This window comes from Phoxinus phoxinus (assembly GCF_949152265.1).
Source record: "Phoxinus phoxinus genome assembly, chromosome: 19".
In the NCBI taxonomy this organism is placed as follows: domain Eukaryota; kingdom Metazoa; phylum Chordata; class Actinopteri; order Cypriniformes; family Leuciscidae; genus Phoxinus; species Phoxinus phoxinus.
In genome coordinates, this window is record NC_136894.1 from 13,734,969 (window position 1) to 13,752,548 (window position 17,580).

The 17,580-nt window shown below is 40.7% G+C and overlaps 3 protein-coding genes across 4 annotated transcripts in view; 2 read left to right on the plus strand and 1 right to left on the minus strand.

The window, feature by feature from the left end:
* LOC306987326 (uncharacterized protein) overlaps nt 1-9,347 on the minus strand; it is a 214,267-nt gene extending 204,920 nt beyond the window's left edge. For both annotated transcript variants that reach the window (XM_079591485.1, XM_079591487.1), the window contains exon 1: nt 9,134-9,347. The gene's annotated coding sequence lies outside the window, so the exon portion shown is untranslated. The remainder of the gene's footprint in view (nt 1-9,133) is intronic.
* On the plus strand, nt 637-17,167 carry matcap2 (microtubule associated tyrosine carboxypeptidase 2). The gene is made up of 8 exons (XM_079591489.1): nt 637-923; nt 8,261-8,928; nt 12,487-12,630; nt 13,212-13,344; nt 15,258-15,563; nt 15,654-15,751; nt 15,867-16,113; nt 16,464-17,167. Exons 1-7 carry the CDS (start codon nt 896-898, stop codon nt 16,065-16,067), a joined length of 1,578 nt encoding a protein of 525 aa, XP_079447615.1. The 5' UTR covers nt 637-895; the 3' UTR covers nt 16,068-16,113; nt 16,464-17,167.
* On the plus strand, nt 1,965-4,457 carry LOC306987318 (uncharacterized protein). The gene is made up of 2 exons (XM_079591475.1): nt 1,965-3,316; nt 3,421-4,457. Exons 1-2 carry the CDS (start codon nt 2,159-2,161, stop codon nt 4,333-4,335), a joined length of 2,073 nt encoding a protein of 690 aa, XP_079447601.1. The 5' UTR covers nt 1,965-2,158; the 3' UTR covers nt 4,336-4,457.
* Nucleotides 17,168-17,580: the final 413 nt, after the last annotated feature.

A 17,580-nucleotide genomic window follows, 5' to 3' on the forward strand; every position in this document is an offset into this window, starting at 1 on the left:
TCAGTATCTCCACTAGATGGAGGTAAAATGCTGCTTTTTTCTCTCTAAAGCACAATGTAATGTTTTGGGGAGTATGAATGCGTGCATTTGTAATGAGAACTGGGGTTATTTCGGTGGGTCAAGTGTCTAAATGTGTTCAGTGGTCTCACAGAAATATTAAATATCGTGTCAATATACAGTACACAGGAGTGTTGTAGCGTCAAAATGAGATCAGAACTTACAACCTACATTTTTTATAAATTTCCTTAAAGCATAAAACAAGGTCCTTATTTTAAATTATACGTGTATCTCTTTATAGCAGCTTTGAAACAATCTGCATTGTTAAAAGCACTATATAAATGAAGATGACTTATGCTTTATAAAAATAAATGACTGACACAGTGAATTTGAAGAGTTACTGTATGACAAATGGCAACTAAAACGTTAAACATACTTGAAGGCATTTGGACTTCTGTATTAAGTATTTACAATTAAATTATTTGTAAATTATCTTAAAATATATTTACAGTTGGGTCAGTACTGTGAAATATGCTATTAAATTAACCTTTTACTAAAAAGTATTTCAATAAAATACTCATTTACAAATTATACACGACAGAAGCCTCTTCAAAACGGAACTGACGTTTTGGGTTGGGTGACGTTGACAGCGCACCATGGCAACCCTCTTATGCGCTTGCTTCAGTGTCCAGACCGGAGCGGCAGTGCAGTCGGAGATTGCGCGCGGTCAGATCTTACAAGCGGAGATTTGCAAACTACAGCATTTCTCTGTGCTGGACATATGCAGGATATTATCACAGCGTCACTGAATATTCGTCGTGTCGTTTGGGAGCTTCATTGGTTTAGATAAAAACGTTTGCTTTACGGGTGAAAAGTTGAGGTTCACAGCGCGAGCGAGATGATGCTTGAATCCATTGAAGTTACAGGTAGCAGTTCCGCATCAACTTCCGTACAGCGGCGCTTCCGTAACATGAATCCGTACAGTGACGCTTTGAATCAAATGTACAATGAATCCCTTCCGGGTCAAATAAAGTTATATATACCTTTGGAAACTGTGTTTTGTCCTCTTTTATATTCTTCACACATCGTCGAAGTCCACGCCCTTTGAAGACGACATTTCACCGGTAAGTACAGTGACACCCGAGTGACATTTAAAAATGGCGGTGGGCGGAGATCTCGCGTTGACTCCAGTGAAGGAGGGAAAAGAGTCAGCGAATGAAATGAATGAAGTTTTGGTCATGTGGTCTATAGTATTGAAGTTAAACGTTATGGTTATTCGTGTTGAATATTTTTAACCTAAAATGTGTGTTATAAGGTTAATAAAACCCCCTTTTAAACGGCGGTTTAAAAACGATGGTCTTGGAAAACGACCTGCGGTGACTGAACGCGCCATTTTTCTTAATGAACAATATTTTGCAGATCAGCGATATAAGGTCATTAAAGTCAACCAAATACTCAAATGTGAGGTAAATTGTGTCATAATGAAATATAACTACTATAAGACACCCTGCACGATGAGGCAGGGTGTCCATAAACGAAGTAAGTAAGCTAAGCAGAACTAAGCAGAAGAAGCTGCACTTTGACGGGCACTTTGACGTGCGCTATTTTGAACACTTGAATGAACATTAATGTAAGCCACCCAGGACAAATGTAAACATTTTGCTTCAACCCAGTGATCTCAAAGGACTAGCTAGTGCTAATGAATACATGAATGAACAGTATTATACCCATTTTATTAAGTTTATAGTTATAACGTAAGCCACCCAGGACAAATGTAAACATTTTGCTTCAACCCAGTGATCTCAAAGAACTAGCTAGTGCTAATGAATAAATTAAAGAACAGTATTATACCCATTTTATTAAGTTTATATACATAGTTATAATGTAAGCCACCCAGGACAAATGTAAACATTTTGCTTCAACCCAGTGATCTCAAAGAACTAGCTAATAAATACATGAATGAACAGTATTATACACATTTTATTAAGTTTATATACATAGTTATAATGTAAGCCACCCAGGACAAAAATAAACATTTTGCTTCAATCCAGTGATCTCAAAGAACTAATGAACAGGAGAATTAATGAACCATTTATTATTTATTTTTTAAAATCAAACAAAACAGAAAACGCAAAGTCTTTTGTGTGTGTGTTTTCAGAAAATGCCAAAACACAACAAAAAATGGTCCAAAGAAGACATGAAGGCGGCCCTGGAGGAGCTGGAGGCAGGGGGGAGCCTGAGAACGGTGGGGGCCCGCTACGACATCCCCCACAACACTCTTCAGGACCATCGGCGAGGCCGCTACACCTACCAGCCCCACCCCAGCCGCGCCCTCCTCCCGGAGGAAGAGGCCTCTTTAGTTACCTATATCATTTGGATGGGCAGGCACGGCTTCCCCGTGACAAGGGCCGTAGCGACGTTGATGGCCACTGGTATCGTCAAGGCCTCGGGACGCCAGACAACGGTGAACTTCGAACATGGGCTGAGCCGTATGTGGTGGTGCCGTTTCCGGGAGCGCCACCCGGAGCTGTCGGCCAGGACCCCCGACTCCCTGGACCGGCAGAGGGTCTTCGGTGTGACGGTGCCTCGGGTGGAGGCACTCTTCAACATACTGGAGCCCATGTTTGGTGAGAAGAGCTGGCATGATCGTCCCCACCTGGTATTCAATTGTGACGAAACAGGCTTTGGGGATAAACAAAAGAGCAGGAAGGAGAAGGTGTATGCACAGAGGGGACAAAAACATGTGTATCGACAAACAGTCCTAACAAGGGAGCACATCAGCGTCCACTGCTGTGCTAGCGCGGCAGGTGTGAGCATCCCTCCAATGATAATATATGCCCAATGCCTGCCCAGTAATAGCTATGCGCTAGATGGCCCCCCCAACGCCCTGTACGCCATCAGCGAGAAGGGCTACATGGACGGGCCCCTGTTCGTGAGGTGGATCGAGCATTTCCTGAAGCATGCTCCGGCAGAGCGTCCACTCCTGCTAACTTGTGACCAACACGAGACCCATATGTCCAAGGACGTGGTGGACCTCTGTCGGGGCAATGGTGTGGAGGTGGTGTGCCTGCCAAGCCACACCACCCATGCCCTTCAGCCCCTCGATGTGTCCCTCTTCGGGCCACTGAAAGAGGCCTTCACCAAGCTGGCTACAAATATGGGCCTGGTCAGGGGGGACCTTGTCCTGGGGAAAAAGCATTTTTCATCAATCATAAAATTTGCTTACCCAAAGGCGGCCACCGTGGAGAACATAAAGAAGGGGTTCCGGCTGACAGGCTTGTTCCCCCTGAACAGGCACGCACTGGAGGACAGTGATCAGGTACAAACAAAACAACAAAACAATAGACACTGCATAGATACAATAGAAACAATGCAAACAATAATTTACTTAATTCACTTTATCTCCTCTAACTTACATTTCAGATGATGATCATCCCTCCAGTGTCAGTCCATCCAGCTCCTTCTAGCACCACCATCACCACGGCCCAGATCCCTCCAGCTCCTCTTGGCACCACCATCGCCATGGCCCAGATCCATCCAGCTCCTCCTGGCACCTCCATCGCCATGGCCCAGATCCATCCAGCTCCTCCTGGCACCACCATCGCCACGGCCCAGTTCCACCAAGCCCCGCCTGGCACCACCATCGCCACGGCCCAGTTCCACCAAGCCCCGCCTGGCACCACCATCGCCATGGCTCCTCCTGACATCTCAGTGCCAGTTGTTGCTGGCTGTGTAGAGTGCCCCACCTGCCATCGGCCGCCAAATCCTTTAGTCGCGGCTGGAATTATCCCAGAGGGGCTCGCCCACATCCTGGTCCCGCCACGGTTTGACCAGTCAGCCCGGAGGCGGCGGCAGCAGGTTCCTGCCGGAGCACGCTGCATAACCAGTGACGAGTTTGCAGCTCACCAAGCTGAGAAGGAGAGGGAAGAGACGGAGAAGCAGGAGGCGAAGAGAAGGAGGATGGAGGAAGTCAAGGAAAGGAGAGCATTGATGGAGGAAGAGAAGAAGAGGAAGCAGAGAGAGAGGGAGCAGAGAGAGAGGGAGAAGGAACAGAGAGAGAGGGAGAGAGAGAGGGGGAAGGAGCAGAGAGAGAGAGAGAAGCAGAGGGAGAGGGAACAAGAGAGAGAAAGACTACGGAGAGAGAGGGAGCAGGAGCGGCTCCAGAAAGACATCTGCGCCGCTTGCAAGCAGCCAAGTCCTCCAGGTTCTGCAACGGAGATAGTGGAGTGGGTAGAATGCGAAAATTGCACCCTCTGGTACCACACTGAGTGTGTCGCTCATGTGGTACCAGAGGAGGCATGGCTGTGCAGGGAGTGTGCCATGAGCCATGATATATAAATAGGTTAATAAATAGTTTTGTATATATATATATATACCAATTATATGTTCTATTTTATATATATATATATCAATTATATGTTCTATTTTATATATGTACTGCATTCTTTGTTTATTTGTTTTAATAAATATGTTCATGTTCCTAAAACATATATCAAAATCAAAAGTGCATCAGTGTTTTCTTGTAGCTACACGGTTTCCTAAAACCTAAAGCCATGTTTGATACATTAACCATCATTGACGGGTTTACCTTATTGTTTTAAAAAAAATAATAATAATGATCTAAATGAAGGACTTTTGGTGGAGGATACAATCTTTCATAATACACACACAGCCTATCAAATAATAAACAGCAGAAGAAGTTTAGATCGTGAAGTTTATTGTATTTAGTTTATACTGAAACTAAATACACATCCAAATCGGTTATTTCGGCCTGACAACAGATAATATACACAGCATATGACGTAACAAACAGCAAAAGTTAAGGTAATTCACATAAATTTATATAAAAACGATACCTTCACGTCGTCGAAATCATGATGGCCCGTTGTACGGTTTCATGTTACGCTCCAAACAATGACTGTACGGAATCTTGTGACATGTAACATAGTTCCCCACACCGCGCCGCCTCAAGGAAATTGCCTTTTACGAGCATTTCATAGGCCAAAAATAAACCAATCAAAGCTAAGAAACGAAGATAACACCCTCCTCCAGTAAATGACACATCAAAAGTTCATTGGTTGAATCTGTTAAGAGTCACTCTGACGTTTTTACGTGCCCGGAAGCGAGTTTTAGTGTACGGAAGTTGATGCGGAACTGCTAAATCTGTCAGTTTACGCTAATGTTACAACACAATGTTTTTCAATGAATTTCAATGACCCACTGCTTTAAGGAACTGAAGTGCATTTAATTAAAACATAATTCCTTTTGAACTACCCGTGAACTTGAAAGGAACCTGCTTTGATACGTTCACTAAAATTACTGATACACCGTTAATTGCAATAAAGACTCTGAAAGGAAAATTTTGTTCTGATGCAATGGTTTATCACTTTTTTGTATCTAATGCACTGACATTCATGTTTAGTGTGGTTAAATGGGCTTTTCAATTTCACTTATGCATGCTACATCAGCCAATGAAGCCCCACAGATCTAAACATACACAGACAGTTTTGCTTCTTGGCTAGTTTGGCTCTTTGATGCTGAGGAGGCGGTGGTCCTTCTACTTCAGTGCACCTGTCAGGCCTGTTCTCTGATGAAGCGTATTTTACAGAGGCGTGTGCCACAGAGTTGCTTGACGTAACTGATGTATCCTTAGTCTATCCTCCTGAGCTGATAGAGTAACAAACAGTTCAAACACTGATATTTAATGATTTAGCAGATTCTTTTATCCAAAGCAACAAATAAAAGCCTGCAGGATCATTGAATGGAGGCAGGGCAGGATTATCCAGCAGTACCTTTCATGCTGAATGGTAAATTGTTTTTGTTTTGTGTTCTAATAGGATTAACCTGGTCTATGAAATCAACTCGAGGCTGATTTATACTTCTGCGTCGAACCCACGCCGTAGCTACGTCGTAGCCTATGGCGTAGCTTGACGTGCAGCTCTCCAAAAATGTAACAACGCGTCAATTCTACGTGGACCGCAAACGCTGTGATTGGTCTGCTAGAACCCCTCTCTCATGGGTTACATATTCTCCCTCTGCATGTGGAATTGCGACGCAGAATTATGAAAACCGACGCGTAGAGGCTACGGCACAGGTCCGACGCAGAAGTATAAATCAGCCTTCATTAGACAGTGAAAGAGCTGCTTTCAACAAGCTTAATTTCACTATGCTGTTCGGATCTGTTTCTTGTCTTTTGTTGAAGTCAAGGGTAAATGGGCAAAGGAGATTTTATTTCCAGGGAAATGGGGACACAACACTGAACTGACAATGGCGCGACTGGTCTCAAATTCAAGAGTAGATTCAAGATTCCTTTACTTGAAATTCCACCTGGTGTTCTCTGCTCTCGGACCTCATAATATATTTCACACTACAAGAGGCTGTGATACTTTGACTATGGTAACAGCTAAACCTTTGTTAGGCACAACTAAGATTCACAATATAGCCTAGTAGTTTTACTGAAAAAGACCAGATTTCTCTATTAGCCCACACCACAGGAAGTCAACCATCCTCCTCAGATCACCATAGATGGGACAGAGTTGAAAACAGTTTATCACTTTACTTGGATGCCATGGTTGAAAAAGAGATTGAGAATAGGCTGTCAAAGGCCAACAGCGCATTTGGCAGACTGTACAAAAGAGTCTGAAAAAACAAACACCTGGAGAAGAGTACAAAGATTAGTGTGCTGTCTCCAAATCATCCACTGGTTCGATTATTATTATTTATTTTTTCGAACTGGTGGAAGTCTCCAGCATCAAGGCCATGCTGTTGATGACTTAGCTGTGCTGGGTAGGTCAAATCTCCAGGATGGAGGACTATCGCCTACCCAAGATCGTGCTCTATAGTGAACTTGCTACTGGTCATCGCAACAAAGGAGCACCAATAAAGAAGTTTAAAGACTCTTTGAAGAAATCTCCTGGTGCGTGTCAAATTGACAAACACCAATGGTCTCAGTTAGCCTCCGATCAGGTAACCTGGAGACATACCATTCATCAGGCTGTCAACTGCTTTGAGCTGCTTTGAGTCAGTCGTGAAGACAAATCCCTTTTGCAAAAATCATGTCACTGCAACTCTGAACTACAGTCTTTCTATTGTAGCCTCTGTGGCCGGATGTGCTTGTCTCGCATTGGCCTCGTCATACACATACACAAACACAGACAACACCCTTCCTAATTCTTCGTTCGCAAAGTAAAGCCATATAGTACTCGAGACCAGGGGCCTCATTTCTAAAATGTTGCTTAGAAACCGTCCATTTAATCTTACATTCATTGTACGAGAAATATCTGTACGATTGATTCAGAGAACGAACGTACGCACAAAAAATGTGCGTACACCTCTCTTCCAGATATGAAATGTATAAATCATAAATTAATGGTTTCAGATCTGCATCTTGTAATCAGCCCAGTTAATGTCATTAACATAAAAGGCCACCAGTCAATGTCCAAATCCTTTAGAATCGCGAGCGGCAAAAATTGCTTAGATTTCCAAATACTTGCAGTACCTCGACTCTCTGCCACAAGGAAAAGAGCGTACTGCGTACGTCTGCATAGACCCTGACGTGGCTCTAAGCACTTTTCCACGTCAAACACTGTTTTTATAAATTTGAACATTTGTGTGGATTTTAGCGTACTCTGTTCAAATCTGTGTTTATGCACTTTTTATAAATGAGGCCCCAGGATAATTGGATTTCATCAGTCCTGGCGTATCCTTCCCTGATTCGTCAGCCACCCATCACATGACCCGTCCCCGGGAAGAAAACATACAAAAACAGCCTGGACTACGTAACGTTAGTGACTGCAACATGGATAACGAATTACAAGTGTTACTGACGTTGATGTCTTTGCTAGCAGCTGTTGTGCAAGTAAATTCTGCATTTTACAGTGCTATAACTGTCTACATGCGCCTGTTTACACCGGCACGCGCATGCCCAGTGTTGGTGAATGGTCACATGATCCGCGTTTTCAGTCGTTTTAATGTGGACTCTGGTCTCTGTCCTGACTCAGATGTGACCCTCTTCTAGTCTCGCTCTTGACTCTGACTCACTCAAGTCTGTGCCTGTACTTGAGTGTGCTGGTCTTGACTACTACAACACTGAAATATATTGTAGCACACCTTCAGTATATATTATTTAAATGGTTTCTAGAAAATATAAAAGAAGTATGAACCACATATGTTTGTTTCTTCAAGACATAGTCCTGTTATGCCTCCTTTTCAAAGAGCCACTAGAGACTATTGTAGTATTCCATCTTGTGATATTTCCTTCCAGAACTGCTCCATTGGCCAGGGCTGGAAACATCTAAGAGTTGTGTCCTGAGCCCCTTGGAGAAGCCTGTGAGCCCCAGTCAGCTGCGTCTGGAGCACGTATCCTCTGGCGTTCTAAAGGACCTGTTTAACACGACCACCAGCAGCTACAACACACTGCTGCAGAAAGAGTCAGATGCTCAGGAGATCCCTAAGAGCTCATCTTACAAGTTCCCGAAAAGAGTCTCCACGGCAACGCATCGCGACAAATCCCTGCCGACCCTTGCACCTCTCACAATGAGTGGGCTGGCTTTTGGTTGCAGAGACACCAGGCACGCTCAGTCTGTGTTCTCCTGTTTCTCCACCAACAGTTCCAAGCAAACGAACAGCATCACTGTGCTGGGCAGTGCCATCCGTCTGTCCCCTTGCCCCATCCCCAGGCCCAAAAACAGTTGCCCAGCCGGCACAAAACTCCCGCAGCTTTCCAGAGTGCTCTCTACTGCACGTGATGGAGAGAACTCAATCAAGAAGCTGTGCATCCTCACTGCCATAAAGCCATCCAACGTGGAGAAGGAGAAGGCCAGGTTTTTCAAATCAGACTTTAAATACAACCCTCAGTTTGAGTACAGCAATCCTTTGCCACCACAAGTACTAGCAAAGCACAGCAATGCTTCAGACCGCTTCCTCACACAGGTAAGTGCCAATACTCTCATAAATATCATATTAAGAACCTTTTTCATATTAATAAAAAAAAATGTGTATACTGTAACCTGTGGTATTCATCATAATAGTCACAAACTATTTTGTGTGAGGATTCCGCTTTTCAGGTTCAAGTCTGTCACACAAATTTGCTGTGTTGACCAACAATGCTTGAGAGGGATTTCTGTGTGAGCTTAGCCTAACTGTACGTTCACACCGCCGGCGGCGAGAGCGTCAAATTGGCCGGAAGCCATTCATTTTCAATGAGAGCCAGCGGCGACCTCCGGCGAGGGCGGCGCGGCGCGTCTTGGACGGCGAGAAGAGTTGAAATTTGTCCACTTTATGGTAATAAGCTATGACGCGGTTCGGCGGCAACCAGCGGCAACCAATCGGAATGTAGAAGTCCTCCGCCTGAGAGGATACCAGAGAACACAATCCTGTAAACTTTGGTTCCGACCACATTAGTTCCTAAGCAAAATGGAGGAAAAGTTAATTATTTCTGTTGCGGGTTTCCCGTTATTGTACGACGTGTCCCTGTTTACATACAGGGACATTAATAAAAAGAACGACGAATGGAAAAAGGTGTCTGAAATTGTTGGTGTTTTGTTACTTTCACATTTAAAAGATTTTAATAGGTTAACTTATACCCTACGTGTGGCCAGTATGCACAAAATAGGATACTGATTTATGTTCAGTTCTTATTTGCTTTGCGGCTCCTTTAAATAAAGTTTTTAAAAAATCACGCATTCTAAAATCTACGTCAGAGCACTAGAAAGTCCCTGAATCTCACGGCGCCGCCGGCGAGAGGGGCAAAATGCGCTCTCGCCGGCGGCGGTGTGAATGTACAGTAATGCATCACTACACAATGTACCTTTTTTGTCCACAAAATTTTGGTAAGATTTCACTATTGTGACCGCACCTTTATATAGCTACAACAAAGGTGTGTCCAATGCCTCAAGGGGTCAATAGCATTTTCTCCAATTGTTTTCCTTATGTGTTGACCAGCAATTAAGGCGAATCATATCAAGATCATTTTTGATCTTCGCTTAGAGGAAAAATTTAATTGAAGTACTGCACATCCTGACACCGCCCACGCTGCTGGGAGCGGCGTTTAGATAAATATGTATATGTGCTGCGCACTTTCCTCTCAATAACAACATAAGCACACAACAATACAGCAACAATGACAGTGGAAGAAATGTATCTTCATGTAAAGTTTGTAACATACTTTGGTTAAAATTCCTCAATGGTTGTGTAAAGCAACACCCTTTTTACCTCCTCAAAAACAGCTCTGTTCACTGTGACACATTTCGGTGCATGTCTCTTTAAATGATAATGAGCTCACCCCACCCCTCTCTTCCATGGGGCGCCTCGACACAAGACACGTAAAGTGATGCCTTGGCGGACAGTAGGCTATACAAATGGCTGAGAGCGGAAATTTGCTAATACGGGAAATATGCTAATACAGGAAATATGCTAATACGGGACAGTCCGTCAGCGGTCGTGGGCGGAGCATGAGCAATATGACATCATATTGCTCAGAAAATCCAAATGGCTTGATTATTGAGAGTGTTTAGACTCTTTGAGGATAAAAAAAGGAGTGAATGGATTTTTTTGTTTTATTGTATAGTGGTTGTGTCCACACTGCAAAGACACATTTATATGCAAACACCATATAATAGTGAATTTTGCATCCGATGACCCCTTTAAGAAGTATTTGGGAGAGAATTAGCAGATGTACATAAGGACTCTGCCATGTTTGTCTGAGATCTCTGAGCTGACCTCGTCTTAACTTGGTTAAAGTGCTGCAGTGTGCCAGAAGTCACAGCAAATCTGACGTCAAGGTCTTTATTTCACTCTCTCCCACGATCTGCCGCATTTAGCACCTGCATTCATTCCCCCTCATTCTTTTATCCTGATATCTTCTGTAAGGTTTTGTGCTAGTTACTCTTATTCACGTCCCGCAAGGTCACAGCCCTATAAATGAGATTAAATGGAATTACTCTTGAAAAGAAACTTTCTGACTCTTTAGTTCTGTACTACAAACCTGGATCCAGCAGCTCAAAAGCAACATGTTACCAACAACACAATCAGACTAATAAACCCTTTTTTGAAAGATAAAGAGTTAATTTAATTCAATTTAATTCAGTTTCCCACTAGCTATTAACAAGGCCAAAACTACACTGCGAGGGGAGTTTGGAAAGGGATTACAGAGCACTTTGTATACGGCGTAGCCTAAGAGATCCCACAATAGTGTTCCTGACTCAACCAGCAGATAACAACAACATATCAAGTTATATGTTACAGGTTAGATAATGTTTAAAAGAAAGTATAGAAGTGTCTGTATTAGGGCTCTATGTGCTGGAGCAGAGTCATTTCAGAGCATTATATTGATTGTCTCAGAGTGCTGAGCTCACTGTGGATCACCCTCAGGCTGATCCTGACGGTTCACAAATCAGTTCTCATAAATCCACACTCAGCACCAAAAGTCCCCAACTGTGGCCTAGTTATTTACTGAGGTCTATACATTCATGACATAACAATTGAGAATCATTTTGAGTCATGCTTCTGCAAGCATGTCTTATTTGCAGCCAGTGTTTCATCTCAAAGCCCAAACAGCACACCCAAATATCAGCCCAACTATAATTCTGAAAGCTAAAACGGGAATTTTAGTTTACTTAGGCTCACTTAGGCTACAAAAGTTGATCTTACAGTTTCAACCTTTGTTACTATGCTTATTGAAAAATGGATAAATGTATTTAAAGAAAATATCAGTAGCTTCATAACCTTGAACACAAGACTGTCTTACTCTATTGGTTCTCAGCCTTTTTGACTCAAAGGCCCCCTATTATCCAACACAATATTCAAAGCCCCCCCCCCCCTCTAAATACAGATATTTCTGAAATATATTCTATTCTAAACCTATCCATTTTTTTCCTGATACATCAAATTAATTAACATGGTTAATTTAATATATTCAATTAATATAAAATTAACCACAATTCTTTTTGTGATTCTAGAAGTTATGTTCTAGATCTGTATGTTTATTGAGGGTAAATGAAAATGTATATTATTTCAGTTTACATCTTGATTTAATGCATTTATATATTAACAGTATTGTAATTTAGATTAAAGTTATATTTAAAATTCATTCATTTAAATACTTTTGTGGCACTTGCGGCCCCTTGTAAGTTTGCTAAGGCCCCCTAGTGGGTCCCGGCCCCCTGCTACCCAAGGCAACATTTTATCCTATCATATAAATACTAGCCTAGGCTATACAATAATATACATTAATATACAAATTAATTATATGCGTTAAAAAAAATCTTCTAAATAATAGTCTGAAGTTTTGTAAAATTAATCATTTACATTAGAATCACTTCTCAAAATGATAAGTGGGTACCTGTTTTTTTAACAGAATGACCTCTGGCATAGACATGGAACCATTTTGATCATCAGTGAAGCCTTGCTTTTGGTGTATTTATCTTTGTTCTAAAATCTTCTATAAGTTCTCTTTTATTGCCCATGACTGAGTGCTTGCTGATGTCTCAGGCTGTGAGGATCATGGAGTTGGCCCTACAGAAGTACGGTTCCTATGAGAAGTTTGAGCAGGCTACAGGAGGAAACCTCCTCACCAAGAGCCGCATCTGGTACCACGTCAAGAAATACATGGAGAAGGAAGGATGTATAGGAGAGGTGAGAGAGTGAGGTACTTAGAAAGAAACGTTTAGATGGATATTCAGTTTGTTAACTGCACTTTTAATTTAACCCTAAAAAGCATACTAACCTCAAAAATTTGAGAAAAATACACAACAATATGCACTTATGTTCAAAAGCCTGCGGTCAGTAAGTTGTTTTTGAAATAAGTTATAATGTTCACCATTTGATCAAAATACAGTAAAATTGTTAAATATTATTACAATTTAAAATAACTTCATGATCCTATAGAAACCATTCTAATCTTCCGATTTGCTGCTCAAAACAGTTGAAAACAGTTACTATTATATTTTTGTGGAATTTTTTCAAGATTCTTTGATAGCGGTGGGTGCGCCAGACAGAGTTACGGCACGCACGGAGATGAAAACTGTATGTATGGACTTATCTAACTCTGGGGGATATGGTGAATAAGCTAAAGTCCCAAAAAGTTGGCGTGTTCATTTAATTTCCTTCAAAACAAATCTTACTGACTTGAACGATAGTGTAGTTTATTGATTTTTTTTTTTTTCTCATCTTGAGAGCTTTATGAAGTTTAAATCTAGAAATGTCTTTCTCTGTAGATTGTGGTTCATCTTACTGATGACCTCCTGTCCAGAGCGTCTATGACTGTGGTGAACAGCAGACCTACACTCACCATTAACATCTCTACTGCCAGAGAGCAGTGGCTGGAGGGGATGCTGAGGCATGAAATCGGTGTGTGTTTGTGTGTGAGAGCGTCTGATAGCCAGTTGAGGCTCATATTAAATAACTGAATAGAATAGTAAGACCCATTCTAGACTTTCATGATCCACCAGCTCCACTCACTTGTGTTCTGTGCTTTGGATCATGTCACGGTCACCCCATGAAAATCAGCGATCCGTGTCGGCCACAGCTTGTGTTCCTGCTGTCAGGGACTATTACACCCAGAGCGTATCAGAGCTCAGTGTCAGGAACACAGTAATTACACTCCCACGCTGTGTGTTCTCTCTCGCCTTCACTTTCTCTGCACACAATTCAGGGTTCGGCTGCTGGAGACATGGCCTAGCCTAGGGGTTAGCGCTGTTTATAATGTTTTTGTTAAGACATTTTTAGTCACAAGAGAGTCACTTGTGAAAATGTGTGACTAATTGTATTAAATATGCACTTGTACTGTACCTAAAATCTTAAAAGTATACTTTTAAAAAACTGTACATGTAGATAATATGACATTGTTAAAATAAAAGACCACTTAAAGGGATAGCTCACCCATTTCATTTGGTTTTGGGTTTGGAACAACATGAGGGTGAGTAAATGATGACCGAAATTGTGTGAACTATCCCTTTAAGTGTACTTAAGTGTGTTAAGAAACAGTCAAGAAAATGAACTTTCCTTAAGTACACTTTTAAAAAAAAGTAATAATGTAAAATTAAAAGTTGTACTTTTAAAGAATATTAAAACAGAATTATTTTGAATACACTTTAAATACGCTTATTTTAATGTGTTGACCCGAATAGGGGCGTATCCTTTAGCAGTGACACTGATATATCCCTAGCAATAATTTCGATCAAAACTTAAAATATATTATATATTGATGTCCCCGTCCCCACCAATTTCAAAATCAAACCTACGCCACTGCACTGAAGCTCATGTAAAGTACTTGATTATAATTCTAACGATTGATTCAGAAATATTTAAAGTTAATATATTTTAAATGTACTAAACTGCAACTTCATCATTAAAATGTCATTTCAAATACATGACATACAAGTTTCCATAGATATAACATTTAGAGGAAGTTTCAGCCCTTTTGGAACCTTTAACCCCATTTCAAAGACAAAATAGAAGTAATATTAATTGTTAAAAGCGCTATATAAATGAAGGTGACTTGACTTAAGTATAAGTAATAACTAATGACTAACTAACTAAATGTATTGTTTTCAGACTCTTAATTACATGTTTATAGCAATTCAATTAAAATGTATTACATCCAATAAGCTGACCTTTTTTGACCCACTTAAGTAGAACTTAAATAATCTTTATTTGTAATTTCATATATTGTCTTTGAAATATGGTTAAGTGTACTGTCGAACGTAATAATATTCATCAAATGTAATAATAATCAAAATGTATGTATGAATAACACACTACAATTGTAGTCAAGTACTTTACATGTGCTTATAGTATGTAAGTCCACACATCCAAATAAGTGTACTTTACAGCACGACAAAAGATGTTTAAAACATTATTTAAAATGAACTTTATAGTTATACTTTTAATTTGACATTATTACAAAGTACACTTTTTATTTGACATTATTACAAAGTACACTTTTTTTTAAGTGTACGTATGTGTGTTAAGAAAGTCATGAAAATGAGTACCTTTAAGTGGACTTTTACTTAATATAATATATTATCTGCAAGTATACTTTTTAAAAAATATACTTTTAAGATTTCAATTACACTACAAGTGTACATTTAATACAATTAAGCACATTTATTTCTCACAAGGGTATACAACAATGAGCTTAATCTAGGGTCTTGGTAACTATTACTATTACTTTTGATCTTCATTTGATCTTTAATTTTGATCAAGTTCCAGATTGTTCTGATTTGATTGGTAAAGTAAACCTCTCTACATCTTTGGCTCAGGTACGCACTACTTCCGCGGCATCAACAACAGTCACCAGCCGTGGAGCAGCGGCGGGGGCAGAAAGAAACATGGTCTGCGTCCCATCAACCCCACGGAGGAGGGTCTGGCAAGTATCCACAGCGTGCTCTTCCGCAAGGACCCCACCCTGTGGCGCGCCGCCCTGCTCTACTACACCGTCTACCAGGCAAGCCGCATGTCCTTCTCACAGCTGTTCCACAACCTGGGCCGATTCGTCCACGACCCCAACACACGATGGGACTACTGCGTCAGAGCCAAACGGGGACAGACGGACACGGCACTTCCAGGTGCCACATCCTGATTCTCAGAAATATGACGTCTCAAATAACTATCATTGTTTCTATTCATGTTAATAATAAAATATGTTTGCTATTAAGGTTGTTTCAGTAAGGACCAGGTTTATCTAGATGGCATCCTGAAGATCCTCAGACACAGAGACAAGATTGACTTCCAGCTGCTATTGGCTCTGGGAAAGGTTAGTTTGGAGTCAACATTCAAAACTAACCTTTAATTATAAGATGAACAGTGCACACACTTTATTCAGAACGCACAAAATCGACAGACTTGTGTGTGTGTGTGTGGTTGTGCAGGTGTCCTATGAGGATGTGGAGCGTCTGAAGGGTTTGGCTCTGATGGATCATGTGCGTATCCCTCACTTCCTGCAGGATCAAGCGCGCTACACGGAGCAGCTTCATAAAATCATGGAGGTCAACCAGTTAACCGATGAGGAGCTGTGCGCGCTTATTCCTGAACATGTGACCTCCGGCATGGACGGTTGTGTTGTTAGATAGGAAAAAGCTGGCGTGGTAACGGGTGAATCTAACGAAACCTGTCAAGGTAATATTTCACTTTTTTTTTTTTACTAAAGAAAGAAAGACAAAATTCAATATTTTGTATTTTTATATTGTTTTCATGACAATTAAGGCCCTTTCCGGCCTCCAATTCGTGTAATTCCTATATCCCAATTAGTGTAAATGTACAAAAATCTCATTCTGATTACTGTAATGCGAAAATTAATTACAAAATGTAAATCATTTTTTTAAATATATATATGGCAAAATTACATTGTGGCAAAGTTACAATGAAAAAAAATCTGAATAGTAGACTTAACTTTCTCTCTAAAAGCAAAATGTAATTTGTTCTATTTTATTTAATTAATTAATTTAGCTTTTTTTTATTTCTTTTAGGGTGAAATGTGACCCTGACATGTTTTCGTGACTTTCACTCTGAGGAGGATTGGAAAATAAAGTGATCCGTCTATATAAGGGGCTATAGAGCTGTATTTGTTTTTCTCGGGTCAATTTTAGCCAGTGCAGAGCATTAAGACCCTTCTGAAAGTTCTCAGTCAGGACGTGTGTGTTCTCCTTTGAGGGGATATTGAAAAGAGAAGCCAAATTACATCACTTAAAAATTGCCAAATATACCGTATGTTTATATGTACTACAAGTTCCTTAAACTGTTTATTTCCTGATTCCCTGAGTTATAAGCTCCTTGTGTGATATAAATGTTTATATCTTTCCGATGGCATGTGTTTGACAATATAACTTATAATCAAATGTTAACAATAATCGAAAAGTTGATGATTACAAATCTGGGTGCCAAGATGTTAACCTTTGTTTAAAAGTGTCCTCTGTGGAAGTAGACAATCCTACAGTATGTGTCCTAAATGTCACATACTAAATATACAGTATATGAATAACTTCTCACTAGCACACAGCTGCTCTACCTTGACTGTTTTGTTGACCTTTGACCTTGCTCTGTTCCTGCCATTTTCCTATAGATCAAAAAAGCACTATAGCAGTTGTCTATAAAACGCTTTATAACCAATGAAAACGTCCTCTCAATATGATTTTACTATATTTAAATTAATAAAATAAATGTATTAATTCAGAATGCCCTGCTCAAGTGTTCACTTTAAAGCACGTTACAGATTGGGTGTTTGTCTGGGTCATGGGAAGCAGATTCAGTTTGTTCTTTCTACTTTGTGTCTTCCTGATTGTTTATGATTTATAATTCTTTACTTATAAATCATCTGTTTAATGAGCATCACACTGCATGTGACCATAGGACATTCGATCATTGATTACAGGATGTAATATTGCCAAAGAATGGTCATTGTTTACAAGTGAGCAATGATCAATCTCCATTCCCACAATGCCCTCTCAAACACACTGTAAGTGATCTTTTGGCAAACTCTTTCCACGGGTGTCTTGTTCTCACATGTCTTTGTAAGCAGATCCTGCGGATTGACACCTACAAGGACGGACAAAGGGTTTGTTTTCAGCTGCGCTTCACGACCGACAC

Excerpts from the sequence above, each read along its gene's own strand:
- LOC306987318 (XM_079591475.1), top strand. The coding sequence starts at position 2,159 with ATGCCAAAACACAACAAAAAATGGTCCAAAGAAGACATGAAGGCGGCC. Across the intron at positions 3,317-3,420 it reads CACTGGAGGACAGTGATCAG|ATGATGATCATCCCTCCAGT; the intron begins GTACAAACAAAA and ends CTTACATTTCAG.
- matcap2 (XM_079591489.1), top strand. The coding sequence starts at position 896 with ATGATGCTTGAATCCATTGAAGTTACAG. Across the intron at positions 13,345-15,257 it reads GATGCTGAGGCATGAAATCG|GTACGCACTACTTCCGCGGC; the intron begins GTGTGTGTTTGT and ends TCTTTGGCTCAG. Across the intron at positions 15,752-15,866 it reads TGCTATTGGCTCTGGGAAAG|GTGTCCTATGAGGATGTGGA; the intron begins GTTAGTTTGGAG and ends GTGGTTGTGCAG.